The sequence below is a fragment of the Camelus dromedarius genome, chromosome 20, assembly GCF_036321535.1.
Source record: "Camelus dromedarius isolate mCamDro1 chromosome 20, mCamDro1.pat, whole genome shotgun sequence".
In the NCBI taxonomy this organism is placed as follows: Eukaryota; Metazoa; Chordata; class Mammalia; order Artiodactyla; family Camelidae; genus Camelus; species Camelus dromedarius.
In genome coordinates this window covers 37,955,593-37,983,123 of record NC_087455.1, presented here as the reverse complement: position 1 = coordinate 37,983,123, position 27,531 = coordinate 37,955,593, and the positions used below count along the sequence as shown (strand labels likewise).

Sequence of the window (27,531 nt, the reverse complement as noted above, 5' to 3'; positions counted from 1 at the left end):
CAGACATACAGATCAAGGGAACAGAATAGAGTCCAGAGAGAAAACCCACAAACTTCTGGTCAATTAATCTTCGACAAAGGAGGCAGGAACAACATAGAGTGGAGTAAAGACAGTCTCTTCAGCAAATGATGCAGGGGAAATTGGACAGCTGCATGGAAATCAATGAAGTCATGATACTCCCTCACACCGTGCACAAAAATACATTCAAAATTGCTTAAGGACTTAAACATAAGTCAAGGCACTACACGCCTCTTAGAAGAACACACAGGCAAAACATCTGACACACATGTCAGCAACGTTCTCCTAGGGCAGTCTACCCCAGCAAACAGACATGAAGGCGCAAATACACAAACAAATGGGAGCAAACTGAATTTATCAGCTTTCTGCACAGCAAAGGAAACCATTAGCAACACAAAAGGACAACCTATGAGATGGGAGAAAATATTTGCAAAAGATGAGACTGACAAGGGATTAATTTCCTGATTATATAAACAGCTCATACAACTGAATAACCAAAAATCAACCCAATCCAAAAATGGTCAGAACTAAACATGCCATTCTTCAGTGAAGACATACAAAGGATCAATAGGCATATGAAAAAAATCCTCAGTATCACTAATTATCAGAGAAATGCAAATCCAAATTACAACGAAGTATATCACCTCGCACCAGTCAGAAAGGCCTTCATTGAAAAGTCTACAAAGGAGAAATGCTGGAGAGGCTGCGGAGAAAAGGGAACTCTCCTACACTGCAGGTGGGAATGCAGTTTGGTGCAGCCATTGTGGGAAACAGTAGGGACAGTCCTCAAAAGACTAAAAATAGACTTGCCAAAAGCTTTTGATCTCTGTGGCAGGGCGACCAGCTCCCAAAGGCCCAGGCCTCACCCTTTATTGTGCCCCAGGTCAACTGTGAAGCAGAAGGTCCGGGGTGACCTCCACCGGCCAGGCTGGTCCACCTACACAGGAGGGCCACGACCTGAGGGCCAGTGGGATGTGCTCCCTGGCTCTCCAGCTGCCTCCCACCTCCAGTAGTTGCACCCGCTTTCCCAAACCTGGGAATAAGCGGCAGCAAAGACTACTAATGAGGGGGCTGGGGCACCACAAACCAGGATGGGGGGCCGGACCCGCCACAGGGTCCTAACAGGACGTGCGGCCTGGGCGTCACCCACACACCCCTCCCTGTGCAACTCCCCAACTGCACAGCCCAGGCCTCACCCGCCGGCTCCCTGACCTATGCGCCCCCACCAGCGCCCCCTTACCTGACTGGTGAAGGCAGCAGAGGTGACAGAAAGTGGCGACCCAGACCCCAGGCCATGTTCCTCCTTGGGTAGCTGGTCAAGGAGAACCGGGCTCTCGCCCAGCTTCCACTGCTCTGGGCGGGCTCAGAAGTCCAGGCATCCATACCTGCCCTGCCTCTACTGGACCACAGAGGGGAAGCTTGTGCTGTGGTTCCTGCAGTGTGGGACAAGGAGAGTGGGGCTGGGTGGGGCCGGGCGGGGAAGGGTGATGGGGAAGGCTTACCCTGTGGCCCACCCCTCCATGTCCCCAGCCCCAAAGCCCCCACCTGCCACGGACTGGGTCCTGATACTCAACCAGTACCACCACGGGCCCTGGACCAGGCCACATTCCCCTGCTGCACCCCTTTCTTGCAGTCCCCCACCCAGTCACTGCCTCCTCACCTCTGGCCAGGCCTGCTACCCGACCTGGACCCCCAAGACAAAGCTCCTTCTCCTTACACTGAGGTCCCTGCCCTCACACTCCCCACAAACCAAGCTGACCCCTCATGCCCCACCTGGTGTCCCCCCATCATCTCAAGATGGTCCTCCTCACCCTTCACCCTGGGATTACTGCCCACCCCTCAGCAGGGTCCCCCCACTCCCAGCAGCCCTTCATCCCTCAGCCTTTCCCCCTTCACCCCGAGTGCACCCCTAACCCGAGCTGACCCCCTCACCCCTCACCCCTCGCAGGCGGGGCAGTCCAGACTCCAATCACCATGATGACAGCCACCAGATAAGGATCCTGAGCATGTGTAGGTGCACAGTCAGCTGTCCCAGGCTCAGGGCACAGGTAGGTGGGGCTGGAGGCAGCTGCAATTCCTCAGCTTGCAAAGCACTCCTCCCTGTCAGCCTGCCCCTGGGAGGCAGGCAGGGAGCTATCTAGGGGGACTCAGCAGTGGCAACAGCAGGATTGGGGCTGTCACATGCTAGAGCAGGCATTTGCTCCCATTTCTAATTGTCACTGCTGCAGTCCCCAAACACTGAATGCACAGTGCCCACCTCTCAGGAGCAGCATGACCTGAGGACAAGCCTCCAGTAAACATGGGGCAGCAGAGGCCACCACCAGGCCAGGCCCCTGGGAAGATGGGAGCAAATCCACAGGGAGGCACAGGGCAGCCCCCTTCTCCCGCCACCGAAGCTGCCACCTCTGCAGTCTTCCTTGCTCCCTGACCAAACTTCACAGGCCTCCAGAGAGCAGGCTGACCTACACATGTGAGTCCTGCAAACCTGGGACAGAAGAGGCTGCCCCTAGGCCAGGCCACAGGGGAGATGGCACTAAATCCAAGGGCTTGCAGGGGGAAGCCAACCTCCTTCCGCCCCCATCCCCTGACCACACCATGCCAGCCTCCTAGGAGGTGACTGACCTAAAGACGAGGGTCCAGTGAACCTGGGTCAGCAGAGGCTGCTCCCAGCCCCGGCCACAGGGGAGATGGGAGCAAATGACTGACTCCTGAGGGGCAGCCCCTCTCCTCCCACTGCCACCGTTACCTCTGCTACCGTTATCCCAGCCCCCTGAATGCACTGAGCCATGGTCTTACCAAAGTGGGTATACAGGAAACATATCTCAACATAATAAAAGCTATTTATAATAAACCCACAGCCAGCATACTACTCTACCAAAATACTCTACCAAGAAAAGCTGAAAACCTTTCTACTAAAATCTGGAACAAGACAAAGATGCCCACTCTAACCACTTCTATTCAATATAGAATTGGAAGTCCTAGCCAGAGCAATTAGACAACAGAAAGAAATAAAAGGGATCTAAATTGGAAGAGAAGAGGTAAAACTGTCATATATGTGGATGACATGATACCATCTATAGAAAACCCTAAAGGCTCCAAACAAAAACGACTAGAGCTAATAAAACAATTCAGCAAGGTAGGACTCAACCTCAACATACAGAAACCAGTGACATTCCTTACATGAAAGGAATAATTCCTTTTAAAACTGCATCCAAAAAAATAAAATACTTAGGAATAAACCTGACCCAGGAAGTGAAAGACATATGCAGAGACCTACAAAACACTAACTAAGGAAATTAAAGAAGACTTAAAGAAATGGAAAGATATCCCATGTTCTTGCATTGGAAGAATTAATATGGTTAAAATGGCCATACTACCCAAAGCAATCTACAGATTTAATGCAATCCCTATCAAATTACCCAGGACATTTTTCACAAAATTAGAACAAATCATCCTAAAATTTATATGGAATCACAAAAGACCTGGAAATACCAAAGCATTACTGAAGAAAAAGAATGAAGCTGGAGGAATAACCCTCCCAGACTTCAGACAACACTACAGAGCTACAATCAAAACAGCATGGTATTGGTACAAAAACAGACATACAGGATCAATGGAACAGAATAGAGAGCCCAGAAGTAAACCCACAAGCTTTTTGTCAATTAATCTTTGATGAAGGAAGCAAGAATATACAATGGAGTAAAGACAGTCTCTTCAGCAAATGGAGTAAAGACAGTCTCTTCAGCAAATGGAGTAGGGAAAACTGGACAGCAGCATGTAAATTAATGAAGTTAGGCTACTCCCTCACACCATACACAAAAATAAATTCAAAATGGCTTAAAGACTTAAACATGTAGACAAGATACTATAAACCTCTTAGAAGAAAACAAAGGCAAAACATTATCAGACAGACATCTCAGCAAGGTTCTCCTAGGGCAGTCTACACGCAGAAATAAAAGCACAAATAAACAAACAAATGGGACCTAACTGAGCTTATTTACAAGCTTTTGCACAGCAAAGGAAACCATAAGCAAAATAAAATGACAAACTACAGAACAGGAGAAAATATTTGTAAATGATTCAACTGACAAAGGCTTAATTTCCAGATTATATAATCAACTCATAAAGCTTAATAACAAAAAACAAAGAACCCAATCCAAAAATGGGCAGAAGATCTAAATAAGCATTTCTCCAATGAAGGCATACAAATGACCAATAGGCACAAGAAAAAATGCTCAATATCACTAATTATCAGAGAAATGCAAATCAAAACTACAATGAGGTATCTCCTCATACCACTCAGAATGTCTATCACTCAAAAGTTCATGAAGATAAATGCTGGAGAGGGTGTGGAGAAGAAAAGGTAACCCTCTTATACTGCTGATGGGAATGTAGTTTGGTGTAGCCATTACAGGAAACAGTATGGAAATTCCTCAAAAAACTAAAAATTGACTTAGCCTATGATTCAACAATTCCATTTCTGCTATATATCCGGAGGGAACTCAAATACAAAAAGATACCTGCACCACTATATACAATAGCCAAGACATGAGAGCGACCTTACTGAATTTTCAGCAACAGATGACTGGATAAAGATGTGGTTTATTTATACAATGGAATACTACTCTGCCATAAAAAAGGATAAAATAATGCCATTTGCAGCAACATGGTTTGATCTAGAGATCATCATTCTAAGTGAAGCGAGCCAGAAACAGAAAGAAAAATGCCATATGATATCAGTTGTATGTGCAATCTCTAAAAAAGACACTATGAACTCACCTACAAAATAGAAGCAGACTTATAGACTTAGTAGACAATCTTATGGTTACCAGGTAAAGGGGCTGGGAAAGGATAAATGTGGAAGTTTGAGATTTACAAATGTTAGTCACAGAAACCTACGTTCAGTATCTGGTAATAACCTCTAATGGAAAAGCTGCTACAGCCACCAACTGAGGAAGCAAGAGAAGAGAGGAGAGTGAGTTATCCTGGGCTATAGCCCAGTCCTCCTAAAGTCCTGGCCCACTGCTGACACTGCCCCCTGACCACACGGCGCCCTCCTCCCAGGAGCAGATTGACGTGAAGACATGCCTCCTGCCAACCTAGGGCGGCACAGGCCACCCCCAGGACAGGCCCCAGGGGAGATGGGAGCAAGTCCACCTGCCCCCCCCGGGGGCAGCCCCCCTCCCGGCCACCCCCTAACCGCACCGCGCCTGCTTCTTGGGAGCCCACTGTCCTGGAAACCAGTGTCCCACGAACCTGGGGCAGCAGCGAGGAGAGGGGCGCTACCCCTGGTGAGCTGGGCGATTTGCCCCATCTCCCCTGCGGCATGGCCTGGGGGCGGCCTCTGCTGCCCCAGGCACATCCCCAGGTCAGCCTGCTCCCTGGAGGGGGGCGCGGTGTGGTCGGAGGCAGTGGCGGTGGTGGCGGGTTAGGGGTCTGCCCCTGCCAGTTTGTGGATTTGCTTCAAACTCCCCAGCCACCTGCCCTGGGCTCAGCCTCTGCTGCCCCAGGTCCGCGGGACTCAGGTTACAGATCAGCCTGCTCCTGGAAGGCAGGCGCCATGCTGTCAGAAGGCTACTAAAGTGATGGCGGGATTGGGGCTGCCCAGTGCAAGCGCGGGGATTTGCTCCCATTTCCCGCTGTCGCTGCTGACGCCCCCGCACACTGACCACACCGCGCACGCCTCCCAGGAGCAGACTGACCTGTCACATGAGACCCACGAACCTGGGGCAGCAGAGGCTTCCCTCAGGACGTGGGGTAGATGGGAGCAAATCCACAGGATCCCAGGGACAGACCCCTCTCCCCGTTGTAGCCAATGATGCCGCCGCCGCTGCCGCCACCCCCTCACCCTGACAGCGCTGTGTTTGCCTCTCAGGGGCAGGCTGATCGCCAGACATGCACCGTATGAATATGGGGAAGCAGAGGCCGCCCCAGTCCAGGCCGCGGGGTAATAGGGAAGAAAATCCAGGGGCTTGCATCGGGCAGCCCTCATGCCAAAGAGGCCACCGCCGGGACCCGCGACAGCAACGCATCCGCCTCCCAGGATCTGTCCTTGTCCTGAGGGCCCCTCGGAGATGCTCCCTGGCCGTCCAGAGCCCTCTCACCTCCAGGAGCTGCACCTGCTTTCCCAAACGTATAAGAGGCAGCGAAGACGCGGTGTTCAGGGACGACTAATGTGGGGAGGCGGGGGAGCACCATGAACCAGGGTGGCGGCCCCGGACCCGCCTCAGGGTCCTAACAGGACGCGCGGCCTGGGCCTCACCTACGCATCCCTCCCTCTGAACCTCCCCAGTTGCACAGCCCAGATCACACCCGCCGACTCCCCGACCTGCGCGCCCCCACCAGCGCCCCCTTACCTGCCTGGCGGCGGGAGCAGAGGCAACGGCTTCCGGCAGCCCACAACCCAGGCCGCGTTCCTCCTCCGGAGCTGGTCCAGGAGCGCTGGGCTCCTGCCCAGCTTCCCTGCGCTCTGGGCGCCCTCCCGCATCCGTGCGCGTGTGCGACCCTCCCCCTCCCGCCCTCAGCGGGACGCCTGGCTAGGGCTCAGGCAGTAGGGACCCTGTGAGTAGGGCCGGGTGCTGGGGCGGCGGGGCGGCAGGGCGGCGGGACCGCGGGGCTGGCCAACTTCGTGGACCAGGCCAGCTGGGTCCCCAACCCCAACGCCCCCACCCTGCCACCCACAGGGTTCCGGCACCCAACTAGAACCACCACAGGAAGTTAATAAAGTTCCAATAACTAACACCAAATAAATCAAGATCTATCAACTTCAGGCAAAGAATTCAGAATAGGTGTCCTCTTAAAGAAGTTTAGTGAACCACAAGAACACACAGGCAGACAGCTAAATAAATCAGGAAAACAATGCATAAATAAAATGAGACATTCAACAAAGTAATTTAAAAAACTAGAAAGAACTATATGTAGAGTTATGTATATAACTATAGAATTCAAGAAAACAAGAAAAAGTAAAGCATAGAAAGTATATTTAAAGCAATAATGGCTCAAAACTTTTTGGGGAGAGAAATGGACATTTAGACCTATGAGGCCCAAATAGCTTGAACCCAGATAGGCCTACATCAAGACATCTTACAATTAAACTGTCAAAAGTAAAAGACAAGGAAAGAAATTTGAAAGCAGCAAGGAGAAACTTGAGAAACAACATGTGAACAGACCCCGTAAGACTATCAGTGGATTTCTCAAGGGAAACATCTTAGCCCAGGGGTGATATATTCAAAATATTGAAAGAAAAAAATAGCGAACCAAGAATTTTACACCTGACAAATCTGTCCTTCAGAAATGAAAGAGTAACAAAGCCCTTGTCATTTTAAAACCATTAAAACTGAAGAAGTTTATCACAACAGACCTGCCTTACAAAAATTGCTGAGATTTCTTTGTGTCGAGGTGAAAAGATGGTAATAAAATTTGTGAAAATGTAAGAAAGGATAAAACTTACTGTCAATAGTAAATATATATTCAAAATTAGAATCTGTAATATAGTAATGGTGATGTGCAATTCACTAACAACTTGTCTAAAAGCTAAACACCAAACAGTAAAATATTCATAACTACAATGTTATTAGTTATCAAATATAAAATAATTGTAACATCAATAACTAAAATGTGAGAACAAGAAGAAAAAAAAGTATAAAGTTTAGTAATGCTATTGAAAAGTTAGGTTTTTTTCAATTCAAAATAGTGTCATAATTTTAAGATATTTTATGTAATAACTAGGGGAAAACCTGTATTAATTAAACAAAAGAAGATGATACATCAGTCAAACAATATTAATACCTAAAGACATCAAAAGACATAAAAGACAATAGAATACAAATTAAGTAACAATACATTTGCAAAGCAGCCAGAAATCATTTAACAAAATGACAGTAGTACGTCCTTACCTATCAATAATTATTTTAAATGTAAATAGATTAATTGTTTCAATCAAAAGTCATAAAATAGCTGAAAGGATTAAAGAAAAAAACAAGTTTTAATGATACACTCCCCACGAGAACTTGCTTTAGCCTTAAAGACATGCATAGGGTGAAAGGAAGGAAAAAGATATTTTAATCAAATAACACCTCAAGAAAAGTGGAAGTAGCTATACTTAACATCACACAAAATATATTTTAAACAAAAATCATACGAAGAGAGAAGTTCATTGAATAATAACAAAGAGGTCAATCCGTCAAGAAGGTATCACACTTGTAAATATGCACCTAACACTGAAGTGCTCCAATATATGCAGCAGAACTAATGGAGCTACAAGGAGAAATAACAGCAACACAGTACCAGCTAAGAACTCTAATACCCCACCTCAGCATTGGACAGATCATCTGGACAGGTAATTAGTAAGAAAACAGAAGATTTCAACCAAAAAGACATATAAAGAACTTTCTATCTGACAATGGCAGAATATACATTCTTCTTAAGCAACATGAAACATTATCTATGGCAGACCATACACTGGGTCACGAAACAACTCTTGGCAAATTCAAGAGGGTTGAAATCATACAAAGTATCTTCTCTGACTACAATGGTATGAAAGTAGAAATAAATATCTTAAGGAACTAAGAAAAGAAAAAAAAAACTGAGTCCAAAGTAAGGGGAAGGAAGGAAATAATAAAAATTAGAGCACAAATAAGTGAAATAGAGAACAGGAAAACAATTTTGAAAGATTAACCAAACAAAGAATAGATTCTTCAAAAGTTAAACAAAATTGACAATCTTTAGCTAGACTAAACTAACCAAGGAAAAAAGAGAGAGGGCCCAAATCATTATAAATGAAGGAGGAGATATTTCAACCAATACCGTAAACATAAAAAGGATAATAAGAAACTACTGTGAACAATGATATTCCAATAAACCAGACAACCTAGAAGAAGTGGAAAAGTTCTTGGAAATACACATTTCAAAACTGAATCAGGAAGAAATACAGCATCTATCCAGGCTAAATACTAGCAAGGGGACGGAATCAGTGATCAGAAATCTCCCAACGAAGGAAAGCCCAGGACCAAGTGGTTTCATGTTTTTTTTTATTTTACAAAACATTAAAAGAAAAAGTTAATGTCAACTTTTCTCAAACTCTTCCCAAAAAAACCCAGAGGAGAGAAGACTCCAAAACTTATTTTACAAGGTCAGCACCTCCCTGATAGCAATGCCAGAGAAGGACGTTACCAGCAAGGCAAACACAGGCCAATATTTCTGATGATGGTAGACGCCAAAATTATCAATAAAATATTTTCAAACCAAATTCAGCAGCACATTAAAAAGATCATTTACCATGATCACACGGGATTTATCCCAGAAAATCCAGGATGGTTCAACATATGCAAATCAATCTATGTGATAAATTACATTAATAAAATGAATTTAAAAATCATATAATCATCTCAATAGATGCAGAAAAAGTAGCTGACAAAATTCAAAATCTGTTTAAATAAGCACTTTTAACAAACTAGGTATTGAAGGAACACACCTAACTACAATAAAGGCCATAGTGACAAGCCTACAGCTAACATCATACTTAATGGTGAAAGGTTGAAATCTCTTCTTCTAAAGTCAGGAACAAGACAAAGATGTCCATTCTCACCACTCCTATTCAACACAGTACTTGAAGTTCCAGCTAGACCAATCAAGAAAGAAATAAGCCCCAGAATTGGAAAGGAAGAAGTTGTCTGTTGCCTCTATTTGCAGAGAGCATAATTAATATATAGAAAACCCTAAAGACCTACCAAAAAACTTAAATCTATTCAACAAATTTAGTAAAGTTGCAGGATACAAAATTAACATTCAAAAATCGGTAGCATTCCCATATACTAACAGTGAATTACCTCAAAAACAAATAAAGAAAACAATTTCATTTATATTAGCATCAAAACAAACAAAAAGACTCAAGAACAAATTAAATCAAGGAGGTGAAATATCTCTACACTGAAAACTATAAGACATTGATGAAATACATTGGAAAAGACACAGATATATGCAAAAGTATCCTATGTTCATGGATTAGAAGAATTAGAGGAGTTTTCAAATGTTTATTCTACCAAAAGTAATCTGTAGAGTAAGTGCAAACCCTATCAAGGTTCTAAAGACATCTTTACATCCTAACATGTATATGGAACTACAAAGACCTCAAATGGTTAAAGCAAACCTGGGAAAGGACAAAGTAGAAGACATCACATTTCCTGATTCCAGGCTAGTTTACAAAGATATAGTGATCAAATCAGTATGGTACCTGCATGAAAACAGACATAATCCAATGGAACAAAATTGAGAGCCTAGAAGTAAATCCATGCATACAGCCAACTAATATTTGACAAGGGAGCCAATAATACTCAATGGAGAAAAGACAGTATCTTCAATAAGTGGTGTTGGGAAAACTGGATCTTTACATGCAAAGCAATAAAACTAGACTGATATCATACCACGACCAAAACTTAACTTGAAATGGATTAAAAAATGTAAATTTAAGATAAGAAGTCCTAGAGGAAAACAGAAGAGAACAAGCTCCTTGACATGGGTTGTGGCAATAATTTTTTGGATGTGACACCTAAAGCATAAGCAACAAAATTAAAAATAAACAAGTGACACTATGTCAACTGAAAAAATTCTACAGAACAACAACAAAAAATCAATGAAATGAAAAGACAAAATATGGAATGGGAAATATGTGCAAACCATGTATCTCATAAGGGGTTAATATCTAAAATATATAAAGAACTCATCATACAAATCAATACCAAAACCTCACAAATAATCCAGTTTAAAAATGGACAAAGGACCCACAAAGACATTTTTCTAAAAAAGTAATATGAATAGCTGACAGGTACATGAAAAACATCACTAATCATTAGAGAAAGGCAAATTAAAACCACAGTAAGATATCACTTCATACCTGTTGAAATGGCTAGTATCAAAAAGACATGACATAACAAATGCTGGTGAGAATGTGAAGAAAAAGGAACTGCTGTGCACTAGTGGTGGGACCATATACCAGCACAACCACTATGGAAAATAGTATAAAAGTTCCTCAAAAAATTAAAAATAGAACAACCATATGATCTAGTTATTCCACTTCTGGAATATAAATCTGAAGGAAATGAAAACACTATGTCAAAGAGATATCTGCACCCCATTGTAGCATTACTTACCATAGCCAAGACATGGAAATGACCTGTGTCCATCAAAGGATGAATGAATGAACAAGTGGTGATATCTATCTATCTATCTATCTATCTATCTATCTATCTATCTATCTATGTAATGGAATATTAATAAACCATCAAAAAGGAGGAAATCCTGCCATTTCATAGATGGACCTTGAGAGCACTGTGCTAAGTGAAATATGTCAGATAGAAACTGACAAATACCACATTAATTTACATACATGTGGAATCTAAAACAAATTAATTAACTCATTTAAAAAAAGGAAAGAGATCATACTACTGGTTACCAGAGGCCATGGGTGAAGGAAAGGAAGAAATGAATGAACTTGGTTAAAAATAAAAACTTTCAGTTATAAGATGAATAAGAACTAGGAATGTAATTTACAACATGATGAATATAGTTAACACTTTTGTGTGGCACGTATGAAAGTTTTTAAGATCATAAATCCTGAGTTCTCATCAAAAGGAAAATTATTTTTATCTTCTTTGTATCTACATGAGATGAAGTACATTAAGTACATTTGCTGTGTTATTCCATGATATTTGTGAGTCAAATCATTATGTTGTACACCTTAAATTTATATAGTGGTGTTTCCCAATTATACGTCAGTAAAACTGGGGGAAATATTTACATCAAAAAAAGAGTGAAAAGAAGCAACAAATTTGGAGTGCAACAATTTTGAACTCAGAATAAATAAAGAATTCTCATAAATCCATAAGAAAATGACATCCAGTCCAATAGAAGAAAATGGCAGATGTCTATCAGTCATTGTCTTAATAATACTGCATAACAAGCAAGTGTCAGAGCTCAGAGGCACATAAGAATAAGTGTTTATTTTTCACTCATGTCTGAGGGCCAGCTGGGGAAACTCTACACTATGTGTTTCATTCTATGGTCCAAGCTGATAAATAGTATAAACAATGGCTACTTGGAGTTTTTATCTCATGGCTTGGCCAAATGCTCAAGTGGGCCAGCCCAGACACACAAGCACACTTCAAGTTTTTATTCACATTACTTTCATTCACATACCATTGGCCAAAACAAATGGCTGACAAAACCCACCAGCAAGAGGAAGGAAACCACACCCCTTCCAGCAAAATGCTGTACTCATCTAACAAGGACATCTATAACAATATTACAGGGGAGTGAAAAAATCAGTCAGCTACATACATGTAAAGGAATTTTACAAATTAACAAATCAAATGATGAGGAAATACATGAAAATTTGCTCAAAACCATTAGCATCAGGAAAGAGGAAATTCAAAATCAAAATAAAGTATCAACTTACATGTATTAATTTAGCAAAAAATGAAAAGTTAAATGCCAACTGCTGGCAAGGATGAAGAACAATGGAAATTCTTGTAAAGTTTCTCAATGTTAGGAAAACAAATTGGCTTTATCTACTAAAGTTGAGCAGGCACATACTGTACATTCCAGCAGTTATACCTCTGGGTATAGAAGCTGGAAAGTCTTGGCACGTATCCCTGGAAACATATACTGTAATAAATGTTACAGTAGTTGTGTTTCTATCATACACACACACAAACACAAACACAAAGCAAACCAGAAATACTGGGAACACACGAGGTGCTCATCATGGAAGAACAGGTGGATGGATAAGTATACTATGGAAGATTCATACAACATTTCATTCAGGAAGTGAAAATGGAAAACTACTTCTACATATTTCAACATGGACGTAACTCACTAAGATAATGCTGAATAATGAAGTGATAAAACAACATAATTTCCAGCTACAGTTAAAAGATAGAAAAGTAAAGAGTCTATCATTTAGGAATATATGAAGTGAAATATTTCACATTTTTTTTACATAGGGAGTAAAATATAATAAGATGTATATATGATACTGAATACATAGATCAATTCTTAGTCTAGGGGTAAGAAACACAGAAACCAAGAGGGAACTGAAACACAATCAGGAAGAGGCATGTGGTGGATGTGCCGGTGATGTTTATTTTCATTGATCAGGGGTATACATGCCTATCACCATTGCTATTATTGATACAATTATTTGTATCTTGTGTGTATATATGTCATAAATCTTCATTTGTATCTTATAATTTAAAATATATAAATAATATGAAATAGTGATTGAGAATGTTTAATTCATTTGTCCCTTTAAAGGAAATCTAAAAGTTATTTTTTAAAGAGTTCTTTTGAATTTGTTTCTATTTTTACAAATTATTCCATGTAAAATCAAATAGAAGTAGATTGAAATAGAAATATACAGTGAAATAAAATACAAATAGAAATATACTGATTGAAATGGAAGTATACATCTAATATAATAATAATCGGAGTTAAAATTCCACTCATAAATAATCTAATGCAATTATCAACTCAATTCATTATGTATTTCAAGTGACCTACTTAAATTCTGTAATTTAAGAAGTCCTGGTTATTCCTCTGTGCCCATTGCCACAGTCCCTGGTTACAGCCACCTCTTTCCTTTCTTTAATGGGCTCTGATTTCTCTAATGGGCTTTGGGCTTTAATTTAGGCTAGATGTGTCCTTCTATCCTTTCCCAGCAGATCTTTAGTCCCGTGGGTAAGTTCCTTCTCTTGTGTGATCTACATTTTCAGAGTCCTTAATGCTCCTTAATGGGCTTGTAGGACCAGTCATTTCATAAGAGGGCACCAAGCCCATGAGGGAAGGAGAATCATTCCTACTGCTGGATTGATGGTCGAAATTTATAGAGTCTGCTTTACAGGTCACAGATCCATCATCTCATACACACACTATCCTCTCTCCCAGAGTTTGATTATCCTCCAGGGCATTTTGCTCAGAGCTTCAGTCTTCCAAAGTGCGCCTGTCATATCAGGCCTTGGTCTATCAGCTTCAAACCAAAATACTGTGAGGTCTATCTCACGTTTCCTTTTTCTTCTTACTGTGTGATCACTATAAATAAACTTTCATGTGGAAAAGAAAATAATTAATGGTATAGTTTTCATTGCTAAGAATGGAAAAACAAATCTTCAAACAACACATTGGACATGCTTGTAGATGAATACCATACAAGCCAGAGACCAAAAGATACTTCCAGAAAATTTCTTTCAGCACAGCTTTATATTGAAAAGAGTGAGCAATGCAAAAATGCATTTGCTTTGCTGTGCTCAAAATTACTTTGAAGATATATTGTTATATAAATGAACTAGAAGTTCTTGAACATGTGAGATCTCATGAAAACGCATTAATGAACATACATGCAATATTTTTAAAGTGAGAGTCACATTATACACTTCCAAGTTGCTCTAGGTCAACTTTTCCACTGAACCAGCAACTGGATCTTGAAAATTTGTCGAATAAATTGAGGAATAAAGCTAATTCTGTACCCTAAAGAGAAAAAACAAAGGTGATCTTCTACTAGGAATGTTCTGAGGGACCAATAAGCACATAGCCTGTTTTATTATGTTGATATTTTTAGTGATCGACAGATCAGTCATAGTCAAGGAATCTACAATGGTTTTTCTTCTAATTAGTGAAAGTGACTACCTTTCCCTAAGCACATTCTAGAGTTTTTCTCTTAGGATTCAACTAATCAGTAACAGTGCTTTGACTGTCACCCTGTCCTCAGAGTTCTCAGGAACAGCATCCCACACGTCCTTGGATAGAGAAGACTACAGAATGCGGTTGGGGGAAACAGCCTCTTTAGAAAAATGGTTCTGAACTTCAGTCCTGTGCTTAAAGAGGGGACACTAAGACAGATTACAAATCCATGTTCTTCAAGTTTGACTAGCAGAGGATAAGGTCAATTTAAATTTCCCCTTGGTGGGAAGTGCACATTTAGGGAAAGCACATATACTAAAACAAGAATGATACCTTAGCATGGCCCCTGAGCAAGACGCACACATATTCATGAAGTGATCCAACATCAGACCTAAAATCATAAAAACTAGAATAAAACTTAAGCATAAACAACTTGACTTCAATCCTGATGATTATATTTAAGGTTTGACACTACAAGCAAAGGCAACAAAAGCCAAAATAAACAGCTGGGGTTACATCAAACTAATAAGCTTCTGTACAGCAAAGGAGACCATCAACAAGATAAAAGCAACCTACTGAATGGGATAAATTATTGGCAAATCCTACTTCTGACAAGGAGTTACTATTCAAAATACATAGAGAACTCATGCAACTTCATAGGGAAAACAATCTGATTTACAAGTTGATGGAAAATCTGAATACCCATTTTTCCAAAGGAGACAAGCAGACAGCTAACAGGGACACGAAAAGGGACAAAACATCACTATCATCAGAGAAATATAAATCAGAACCACAACGAGAGATCACCTCACACATGTCAGGATGGCTGTCAGCAAAAAGACAAGAAATAATAAGACTTGGTAAGGGTGTGGAGAAAAGGGAACCCAGGTGCACTATTGATAGGAATGTAAATTCGTGTACCCACTATGGAAATATGGAGAGTTCTTAAAAAATTAAAATAGATTCACGTGATCCAGCAATTCCACTTCTGAGTATTTGTCCAAAGGACATAAAAACGCTATGAAGAGATAACTGCACCCCATGTTCATTGCAGCATTACTGACAATAGCCAAGATACAAAAACAACCTGAGTGTCCATCAGTGGATGAATGGATAACAAATGTGATACACACACACGCACACACACACAGAGGAATATTATTCAGCCATAATAATTCAGCCACTTTCCCAAACCCACACATGAGCTGCAGCAGAGAAAGACGCAGGATTCAGTGATTACTAATCTGGGGGAAAGTGGCACCCCAAACAGGGCAGTGGCCCGGGACCCGCCTCAGGGTCCGAACGGGATGTGTGGACCGGACCTCACCCACGCACCGCTCCCTGTGCGCCTCCCCAACGGCACAGCCCAGGCCTCACCCGCTGGCTCCCCGACCTGCGCGCCCCCACCAGCGCCCCTTACCTGCTCGGCGGCGGCAGCGGAGGCGACGGCACGCGGAGGCCCAGAACCCAGGCCGCGTTCCTCCTCCGGGAGCTGGTCCAAGAGCACCAGGCTCCCACCCAGCTTCCCCGTGCTCTGTGCTTCTGTGCGCGCCCCTCCCACTCCAGCCCACAGCCTGGACGCCTGACTGGGACTCTTGCATTAGGGATGCTGCGAGCAGGGCCGGGTGCTGGGGCGGTGGGGCGGCGGGGCGGCGGGGCGGCAGGGCTGGCCAACCTCGTGGATGGGCCCCAGCCCCAACACCCCCACCCTGCCACCCACAGGGTTCGGGCACCCAACTAGAATCACCACAGACCCCGGGGCCAGGCCACACCCCCAGCCCCATTTCCCCTGCTCGCCTCCTCCCACCCAGTCACTGCCTCTCCTCCCCAGACCAGGCCTGGTCCCCGACAGATGCACCCCCAACACATGGCTCTTTCTCCTCACACAGAAGTCCCCGCCCCCACACTGTGCCCCACTAGGTCCTAAGCTACAGCCCCCACAAACCAAGCTGACCCCTCATGCCTCACCTCAGGTCCCCCCACCATTCAGAGATAGCCCCCTCACCCTTCACCCCAGAATTGCCCCCCAATCCTCAGCCGGGTCTTCCCACTCCAAGTGGCCCTCACCCTGGGCCGGGCCCCCTAACCCCACAGCTGGGTCACTTCCACTCCCAGTGACCCCTCAACCCTCAGTCTGTCCTCCCATCACTGCGGGATCCCCCCACACCCAGAGTGCAACCCTAACCCAGCTGACCCCCTCACCCCTCACTTCGCAGGGGCAGGGCCATCCTGGATCCGATCACCATGGCAAAAGCCACCAGTGATCCCTGGCAGTGTGCAGGTGCAAAGCCCTGTGTCCCAGGCTCCCGGGCCAGGGTGGGCAGGGCTGGAGGCTGTTCCAATTCCTGCCTGGGTGCCCTGCCCAACACCCCCCAACACTTCCACCCTGCACCACAACCACTCCCTCCCCACCCCAGCCGAGTGCCCAGTGCCTCATCTGAGCCTATGGAGAGGGTGGTCCTTGGTTGCACAGTGCTTACCAGTGGGCTCTGGGTGGTTGATGGCACTGCTGGGATGGACAGCAGGCAGCAGCACCGGTGGTAGCGGCAGAGGAGGGGGGCTGCCCTGGGAGAGCCAGTGGACTAGCTCTAATCTCCACTGCTGCCTGGACTGGGGGCAGCCTCTGCTGCCGCAGGCTTCTTGCAAAGAATTTCTCCCTGTCAGCCTGCTCTTGGGAGGCAGGTGGAGTGTGGACAGGGGAGCATGACGGCACCAGCAGCAACTGTAGGACTGGGGCTGCCCCATGCTAGAGTTGGAATTTGCTCCCATTTCCCACTTTCACTGTCACTGTCGCTGTCCGTGCCCCCACCCCAGCACCAAGCTTGACTGCACCAAGCTCGCCTCTCAGGAGCAGGCTGACCTGAGGACATGCCTCCAGTGAACCTGGGGCAGCAGAGGATGTCCCCAGGCCAGGCGGCCAGGAAGATGGGAGTAAATGCAAGGGCTTGCACACGGCAGCCTCACTTCCACCGTCACCACAGTCCTCGCCCCTGACTGCACCATACCAGCCTCCTGGGAGCAGACTGACCTAAAGACCTGGGTCCAGTCAACCTGGAGCAACAGAGGCTACTCCCAGGGCCAGGCTGCAGGGGAGATGGGAGCAAATGACTGGCTCCCAAGGGGCAGCCCCCCTCCTCCCACCGCTGATACTGCCGCTGCCACCCTCCCAGCCCCCGACTGCACTGAGACTGCGGTCTTACCAACGTGCCCGTAGAGGGAAGACACCCCAATGTAATCAAAGCTATTTATGACAAACCTACAACCAGCATCATACTCTACAAGAAAAGATGAAAGCCTGTCTGCTAAAATCTGGAACAAGACAACGATGCCCATTCTCACCACTTCTATTCAATATAGTATTGGCAGTCCTAGTACAGCAATTGGACAAGAAAAAGAAAGAAAAAGGATCCAAATTGGGAAAGAACAGGTAAAACTGTCATTATATCTGGAGGACATGATACTACACACAGAAAACCCTAAAGGCACCACATAAAAAACTGCTAGAGGTGACAAAAGGTTCAGCAAGGTAGTGGGATACAGCAGCAATATACAGAAATCAGTGGCATTTCTTTACATGAAAGTACTAATCGCTTTTAAATCCGCATCCCCCAAAATAAAATACTCAGGAATAAATCTGCCCCAGGAAGTGAAAGGCGTCTATGCAGAGACCTACAAAACCCTGACTAAGGAAATTAAGGAGGACTTAGAGAAATGGAAGGACATCCCATGTTCTTGCATTGGAAGAATTAAGCATGTTCAAACGGCCATGCTGCCCAAGGCAGTCTACAGATTTAATGCAACCCCTATCTAATTACCCAGGATATTTTTCACAAAAATACATCAAATCATCCTAAAACTCATATGGAATCACCAAAGACCCAGAATTAGCAAAGCATTCCTGAAGACAGAGAACAATGCTAGAGGAATAACCCTCCGAGGCTTCAAACAATACTACAGAGCTACAATTAAAACAGCACGGTGTTGGTACAAAAACAGACCTACAGGATCAATGGAACAGGATAGAAAGTCCAGCAATAAACCGAAGCACGTACGGTCAATTGATCAATGACAAAGGAGGCAAGAGTATACAATGGAGAAAAGACAGTCTCTTCAATAAATGGTGCTGGGAAAGCTGGACATCTACCTGTAAAAGACTGAAATCAGAACATTCTCCAACATCATGTACAAAAATAAACTCAAAATGGATTAAAGACCTCAATGTGAGACCAGATACTATAAAACTCCTAGTGGAAAACACAGGCCCAACACTCGCAGACATCCATTACAGCAATGCATTTTTTGAACCTGGAATATTGGAGATAAAAGCAAAAATAAACAGATGGGATCTAATTAAACTTCAAAGCTTTTGCAAAACTAAGGATGCCATCGACAAAACAAAAAGACAACCTATGGAATGGGAGAAAAATCTTTGCAAATGATGTGACTGACAGGAGACGAATTTCCAAAATATACAAAAGCTCATACACCTTCATAGCAAAAAAAACAAGTAACCCAATCCAAAAATAGGCAGAAGACCTAAACAAGCAATTCTCCAATAAAGACATACAAATGGCCAACAGACACGTGAAAAAATGCTTAGCATCGCTAATCGTCAGAGAAATGCAGATCAAAACTGCAATGCGTTATCTATCACCTTACACCAGCCAGAATGGCCATCATTGAAAAGGGTACAGATGACAGAAGCTGGAGGTGGTATGGAGAAAAGGGAACCCTCCCACACTATTGGTAGGAGTGCAGACTGGTGCAGCCACTATGGAGGACAGTATGGAGGTCCCTTGAAAAACTGAAAATAGACCTACCATGTGATCCAACAATCCCACTCCTTGGTATATATCCAGAGAAAAATAAAATTCAAAAATACACATGCACCCCAATGCTCACAGCAGCACTATTTATGACAGCCAAGACATGGAAACACCCCAAACATCCATCGACAGATGACCAGAGAAAGAAGATGTGGTACGCACATACATACATGTGGAACACTACTCAGCCACACAAAAAGAAGAAAATAATGCCATTTGCAGCCATATGGATGGACCTGAAGATTGTCATTCTAAGTGAAGCGGGTCAGAAAGAGAAGGAAAAATGTCATATGACATCATTTATATGAGGAATCTAAAAAATAATAACAATAATAATAAGGCCGCAAATGGACTAGTAATCATTTTCATTTCTTGATTATGTGTAAGCACATCTTACTGTCCTTTAGGATCGGATTCTTATTTTGTAGTTGGCTTTATTCCTTTGGTAACTATGTAAGTTTCAAAATGTAGTCTCTTCTTAGAATCGGTAAGTAGTACACATACGTAAACTAAAAGACAAAAAAAGTGCAGTATACTGTGTATATGTCTCTACATGCAATAGAATGCGTATGTGCAGTCAGACTGTAGTAATTCGACCTAATAAAACTGGAAAAGGAGGGGGGAAAAAAGACTGACATATGGGTCAATGGAACAGAATACAGAGCCCAGAAATAAACCCAAAACTTTTGGTCAATTAAGCTTTGAAAAAGGAGGCAAGAACATAAAGTGAAGTAAAGACAGTCTCTTCAGCAAATGATGTAGGGAAAACTGGACAGCTGCAGGTAAATCAAGGAAGTTAGAATACTCCCTCACACCCTACACAGAAATAAATGCAAAATGGCTTCAAGACTTAAACATAAGACAAGACACTGTACACCTCTTAGAAGAACACATAGGCAAAACATTATCCGACACACACATCAGCCAAGTTCTCCTAGGGCAGTCCACCCAAGAAATAGAAACAAAAGCACAAAGAAACAAACAAATGGGACCAAACTGAATTTATCAGCTTTTGTACAGCAAAGGAAACCATAAGCAACACAAAACGACAACCTACGAGATGGGAGAAAATATTTGCAAAAGGTGAGACTGACAAGAGGTTAATTTCCAGAATACAGAAACAGCTCACACAACTGAATAACCAAAAATCAACTCAATCCAAAAATGGGCAGAGGAGGAGCTAAAGAAGAAATTCTCCAATGAACACATACAAGTGGCCAGTAATAGGCACAAGAAAAGAGGCTCAATGCTGCTGTTCTTTTATCAAAGGAAACTAGTCAAAACTACAATGAGGTGTCACCTCACACCAGTCAGAATGGCCATTATCCAAAAGTCCACAAAGAGAAATGCTGGAGAGGCTGTGGAGAAAAGGGAAGCCTCCTGCACTGTTGGTGGGAATGTAGTTTCGTGCAGCCACTGTGGAAAACAGGACAGGAGAAAGATTCCCCAAAAGATGAAAAACACACTTGTCAAAAGCTTTTGATCTCAGGGGCAGGCCAACAAGCTCCCAAAGGCCCAGGCCTTGCCCGTTATTCTGCCCCAGGCCGCCTGTGCCCCACAGGGTCAGGGGCTGCCTCCGCTCCCAGGGCAGGTCCACCTACTGCGGGAAGGCCACTGCCTGAGGGCCAGCCCGGCGCCCTCCCATCTCCCGGAGCTGCTCGGACTTTCCCAAACCCGCATATGAGCTGCAGCAGAGAAAGACGCAGCATTCAGTGATTACTAAAGTGGTGGGGAGGGGGCACCGCAACCGGGGCGGCGGGCCTGGACCCGCCTCAGGGTCCTGACGGCCACGCGGCCTGGGCCTCACCTCCGCACCCCTCCCTCCCTGTGCGCCTCCCCAGCTGCACAGCCCCGGCCTCACCCGCCGGCTCCTTGACCCGCGCGCGCCCACCAGCGCCCCCTTACCTGCTTGGTGACGGCAGCAGAAGCGACAGCAAGCGGTCGCTGAGGCCCCAGGCCGCTTTCCTCCTCCGGGAGCCGGTCCAGGAGCACCCGGCTCCCGCCAGCGTCCACACGCTCCGGGTGCCCTCCCGCGTCCTACGACGAAGGAGGCAAGAATATACAATGGAGAAGAGACAGTCTCTTCAGCAAATGGTGCTGGGAAAACTGGACAGCTGCCTGTAAATCAATGAAGTTAGAATACTCCCTCACACCCTACACAGAAATAACTTGAAAATGGCTTAAAGACAAACATGCAGACAAGACACTATACACCGCTTAGAAGAAAACATAGGCAAAACATTACCTAACATACATCTCAGCAATGTTCTCCTAGGGCAGTCTACCCCAGCAATAGAAATAAAAGTACAAATAAACAAATGGGACCTAACTGAACTTACAAGCTTTTGCAAAGTGAAGGAAACCATAAGCAAAACAACGCAACCTGCATAATGGGAAAAAATATCTGTAAATGTTTGACTGACAAAGGCTTAATTTCCCAAATATATAAACAGCTCTTAAAATTTAATAACAAAAAACAAACAACCCAATCCAAAAATTTCAGAAGACCTAAACAAGAATTTCTCCAATGAAGACTACAAATGGCCAATAAGCACTTGAAAAAAATGCTCAGTATCACTAATTATCAAAAGAAATGGAAATCAAAACTACAAAACACCAGTCAGAATGGCCATCACTCAAAAGTTCATGAATGATAAAAGCTGGAGACGATGTGGAGAAAAGGGAACCCTCTTACCCCGCTGGTGGGAATGTAGTTTGGTGTAGCCATTATGGAAAACAGTATGGAAATTCCTGAAAGAACTGAAAATAGACTTAACCTATGATCCAGCAATCCCACTCTTGGACATATATCCAGAAGAAACTCTAATTCAAAGAGATACATGCACCCCAATGTTCATAGCAGCACTATTTACAATAGCCAGGACATGGAAGCAACCAGTCATTGACATATCAATGGGTAAAGAAAATGTGGTATATAGACACAATGGAATATTACTCAGGCATAAAAAGGAATGAAATAATGCCATTTACAGCAACATAGATGGACCTAGAGATTATCATACTAATGAATTAAATCAAAGACAAATATCATATGACATCACTTATATGTGGAATCTAAAAGAATAACACAAATGAACTCATTTACAATACAGAAAGAGACTCACAGATGTAGAAAACAAACACGGTTATTGGGGGGAAGGCGGAGGGAGGGATAAACTGGCAGTTACACATAGGTGGTGTTACTAGACACAAGACAGTAATCTTAGGCACAGTATTCTATCAGGGAAATATTCTTATACTCAGAGGGTCATGGATGTGGTAAATATTCAATAGATTTGTAAAATGCTGTTTTCTTAGGCTTCTTTAAGCTTGTCTATAACCACTGTTCTAAGACAAAATAGAGAATCCCTTTCACTATGCATGTAAAGTCTTGCTTCCATGTCAGAGATTCATAAATACACATGGCTGTTGCTACCTGTTATGTGAAAGAACTTTAAACTTTAGTCAGAGTGTTCTTGCACTCTGGAAAGGAAGCTATACTCAGTAAGTGAGGCATGCAGTCAACTGATGAAAAGACCTGTAGAAGTAGTGTTTGCTGTGGAACTTAGACATTTTGCTGCACCTTGTATTCTAACAGTCCGTAGATGAGAAAGCCTGCCCAGATGCATGTAAACCCTTGTTCCCATGTGGATAGATAGATAGATAGATAGATAGATAGATAGATAGATAGATAGATAGATAGATAGATAGATAATCACACTTCTTAAAATATCTATAAAAGTAATTTTAGACACAGTGTTTTTTTTCAGTGACAGAAAGTTACACACAGTAAGTGAGGCTAGGATTAAGTAGTGTAACAGACCTGTAGAGTTAGGTTTTCTCAGGAAGCTACTTGGAAGCTGAGTCATATCAAAACTTTTTAACAGTGAATGGATGTAAAGGCCTTTCATAGTATATATAAAAATTCCTGTTGAAATGTTGATTATATATAGATGTTGTCTTGAGCCCCATGATAGAAATGGCAGACAGTGTTTTTTCACAGCTATATTGTACAGAGTCATGCACCTGTGAATTAAGAAATCTCTGGACACTCCTTTCCAAGGCTTCTGTAAGCTTTGCTATACATAGTGTTCTAAGAAAGAGAATGAGAGCGTCATTCTCTCTGCATGAAAAGTCTGGTTTCCACACTAGGTATATATAAGGAGAGATACAGATGTATAGCTTTTGTAACTAACCATATGAAAGAACATTTAGGCACAAGGTTCTTTCAGGGAGAAGCTGTACCCAGTAAGTGATGCATGTAGTTTTAACAGTGACTGGAGAGGAAAGTCTTCCTGTGTGAACGTAAAACAACAAGATAGACAGAAAACTTAGACACAACGTTCTTTTGGAGAAACACTGTTACACACAGTGAGTCATCCCCACGGTGAATCATTTAACATATTTATAGAATCTGATTTTACAGACATCTCCAAGCTTTGCTATATACAGTGTTCTTACAGACAATAGATGTGAGCCCCATCACTCTGCATGTGAAGTCTGTCTTTCATGCTACATATACATGCATACCTGCTGTAACTAACTATATGAAAGAAATTTTAGGCACGGTGTTCTTTTAGTGAATGAATCAAGTAAACAGCAAGTGATACACAGTCAAGTGAGTGAAGGACCGGTGGCCATAGGTCTTCTCTTGCTACATAGAGCCTTTGCTACACCCAGGTTGTTAAGCTGCCTTGGATGACAAAGCCCTTCATCTGCATGTAAAAAATTGTACCTGGATTAGATACATAGCCTTAGTGGGACTTTATGAAAGAATTTTATACACAGTGTTCTTTCAGCAGAACAAGTTACAGTGAGTGATGCTGGTAGTGACATGTTTAACAGACTTGTCAAACTACTGCTTCCTGGGTTTCTTGGAAGCTGAGTCAGAGCCAGGTTTTGACCGTGAAGATATGTAAGAGCCTTTCAGGAAAGTCTTGCTTGAATATACCTTATATACACATGCTGTCACTAGCTACACAGTAAAAATGCAGGCACAGTGTCCTTTCAGAGAGATGCTGTTGTATCCAGAGCGTCTCGCATGCAGTGAGTATTTAAACAGATTTATAGAAGCTGTTTTCCTGGGTTTCTTCACACTGCTATTCTGTGTTCTAACAAAAAATAGGTGAGAGCACCTTCCAACCTGCATCTAAAATCTTACTCCCATATTAGATATAAATAGCTGTCTTTAATGTCTACATGAAACAGATCTTAGGCAGAGTTTTCTTTCAGTGGAAGGAAGTTTGCCTAGTGAGTGAGGCACATAGTCAGGTGAATAAAGGGCCTGTAGCAGTATTTCTTTCCTTGCTACAAATGAGCTTCTCTCTGCCCAGGGCTTTAACAACCCTGACATGAGAAAGACTTTCCATCTGCATGTAAAGTCTTGCTATCATATTCAGTATAAGTATAGAGTTGCTAATAGTCCATGAAAGTAGGTTTAGACAGTCTTCTTTCAGTGAACAAAAGGACAAAAATGCGCAGGCTGACAGCGAGTGGCTTAACAGGCCTGTGGGATCACTGATGCCCATGCTAGCTGGGTGCTGGCTCATGCCTAGAATTCTGCCACTGGGTGGATGGCAGGGACGTTCTGAGTCCATGTAAACTCCCGTTCCCATGTTCCTTATACTTAGAGGTCCTTACCTGCTGGCTTGCAGAAATCCTAGGCATGGTGTCCTTCCAGAGAACTACTGTTAAATACAGAGTCATGAGGTAGTGAATCTTTTAACAGATTTAAATGCTGTTTTCTCAGGTTTCTTTAAGCTTCCCCATAGCCAGTGTCCTAAAAGGAAGTAGAGGAGGGAGCATTTCAGCCTGTATGCTGATGTGTGTAGTTTTTCATATTTATACACTGATGTGTGCAAACTAACAAGCTTGTGTATCTCTAATGTGGGAATGAGCTTTTACACATACATGAGGAAGTTTCCCACTTGGGGGCTGGCTGAGCACAGTGAAGACATTTCTCTGTAGCAGGAAGAACTCTGCTGCTTGAGGTCCTCTGTTCAGTTGAGCATGTACATCACTCACTGGGTATAAGTTCCATTCACTGGAAGAGCACAGAGCCTACCATTTCCTTCATAGCGCTGCTAACAACAGCTGTCTGTCTCTAACACGGAATCAGGACCTTACATGCAGGGCGAAAGGAGCATTCATCTCTTGCCTGTAAGAAAATGGTTTATACCACAGTGGAAGAAGTATCAGCAATAAGCTTCTGTGAATCTGTTAAATGATTTACTACATGAATGACTCTCTGTGTATAAAAATGTTTCTCAGAAAGAACAGTGTGCCAATGATTTCTATTCTGTGTCTAATAACAGCATCTCTCTATATGTAATACGAGGATAAAACATTTATGCACTTGGAAAGCTTTCACATACCTTCTCTCTTAAAAACAAGGTGTGAATCATCTTTCAGGTAGCCCGGGAAACACTCGTTCTGTGGGTCTGATGTAGTGTTCACTGCCAGCTTCACTCACTGTGGGTACTTCCTGCCACTGAAAACTCACAAAGTCAACACCCTCTTGCAAAGAGCAGTAACAAGAGCTATACATAACTAATAATGCAACAAGCTGTTACATGCCGGTGAAAGGGATTTCTTGTCCATGAGCTGTTAGAACACTGGCTGCAGGGAAGCTTCTAAGTAGCAAGAAAACACTACTTACAAGTTCTTTATTCAACTGACTATTGTCATCACCCTCTGGGAATAACTTGTGCTCACTGGAAGAAATCTCTCCTAAAATGTCTTTCACACAGCTAGTAAAAACAACTATATACATGTACTATGGAAGCGAGATTCCCATACAGGCTGAAAGGTTGCCTCCTCTACTTCCTCTTAGGACACTGGCTATAGGGAAGTAAAGAAACCTGAGAAAACAGCATTTAAATCTGTTAAAAGATTTGCTACCTCATGACTCTGGATTTAACAGCAGTTCTCTGGAAGGACACTGTGCCTAAGATTTCTGCAAGCCAGCAGGTAAGAGCCTCCATTTGGACGCTGAGACATACTGAGAGTCCTAATGGTGCATGGATGCTGAAGCCTTTCTGACTGCGTGTCATACGGTTTCCACATTCTTTATGTATGCAAGTTCTTACTAGTTACGTGGAGGGCATCTTAAACTCAGAGTTCTTTCACAGAAATGTTGTTATGCCCAGAGAGTAGTACATATAGTGAATCTTTTAACAGGTTTATAGAAACTGTTTTCTCAAGTTTCTTCAAGCTTCACTATACCCAGGAAACATGTGAGATCCTTTCACTCTATGTAAATTTTGCTTCCACATTAGAATTTCTGAGCTCTTGATCCTAGCTATATGAAAGGAACTTCAGACGCGTGTTCTTTCAGTGAACTGACATTACGCCCGAGGAGAGGTGCATGATGCCAACTGCCTAAGGACCTGGATCAGCATTGCCTCTCCTGTTCCTCAAAAGCTTCCCTGTACCCCATGTCTGAGAGCCCACAGATGAGAAAGTCTTCCCTCTAGTGGAAATTCTTGCTCCCATATTAGGTACATACGGACCTGGTTAAAACTAAAGACATTTTAGACATGGTGCTCTTTCAGGAGAAAAAAGTCGCCTACGGTGTGAGGCTCGTGGTGAACTGTTGAACAGACCTGTCAAAGTGTTTTTCCTCACGCCACTTGGATGCTGAGTCACACCGAGATGTTTAACACTGAATGGATGAGAAAGACTTTCCAAGTCCTCTCTCCATGTTCCCAACATACAGATGTTCTTACTGACTACGCTGTAGGAATCTGAAGCTCAGAGTTCTTTCACAGAAAAGTTGATAGATTCAGAGTCATGCATGTAGTAAAAATTTTAACTATTTTCTTAGGTTTCTTCAAGTTTTGTTATACCCAGTGTTCTGACAGGAAATACAAAGGACATTTTTTCACTTTGCATGCAAAGTCCTCCATCATAGAAGCTGTTGTCACTACCTATAGGAGAGAAATTGTAGACATAATGTTCTTACAATGAAAAAAGTCATGCTCAGTGAGGGATGTATGTAGTCCAATGAATAAGGGAC

General features: G+C 43.2%; 1 protein-coding gene across 3 annotated transcripts in view; it reads right to left on the bottom strand.

The window, feature by feature from the left end:
* Positions 1 to 27,531, bottom strand: part of LOC135318728 (putative serine protease 47) — a 58,472-nt gene that overhangs the window by 21,006 nt on the left and 9,935 nt on the right. The window contains exons 6-7 of one of the 3 annotated variants that reach the window (XM_064476984.1): positions 21,420 to 21,551; positions 1,259 to 1,451 (exon numbers count right to left, since the gene is read on the bottom strand). In XM_064476984.1, coding sequence (XP_064333054.1) covers positions 1,259 to 1,451; positions 21,420 to 21,551 — 325 coding nt within the window. Of the gene's footprint in view, positions 1 to 1,258; positions 1,452 to 21,419; positions 21,552 to 25,888; positions 26,547 to 27,531 lie in introns of those variants that run through there. The other 2 variants (XM_064476986.1, XM_064476985.1) reach the window with 2 other exon arrangements.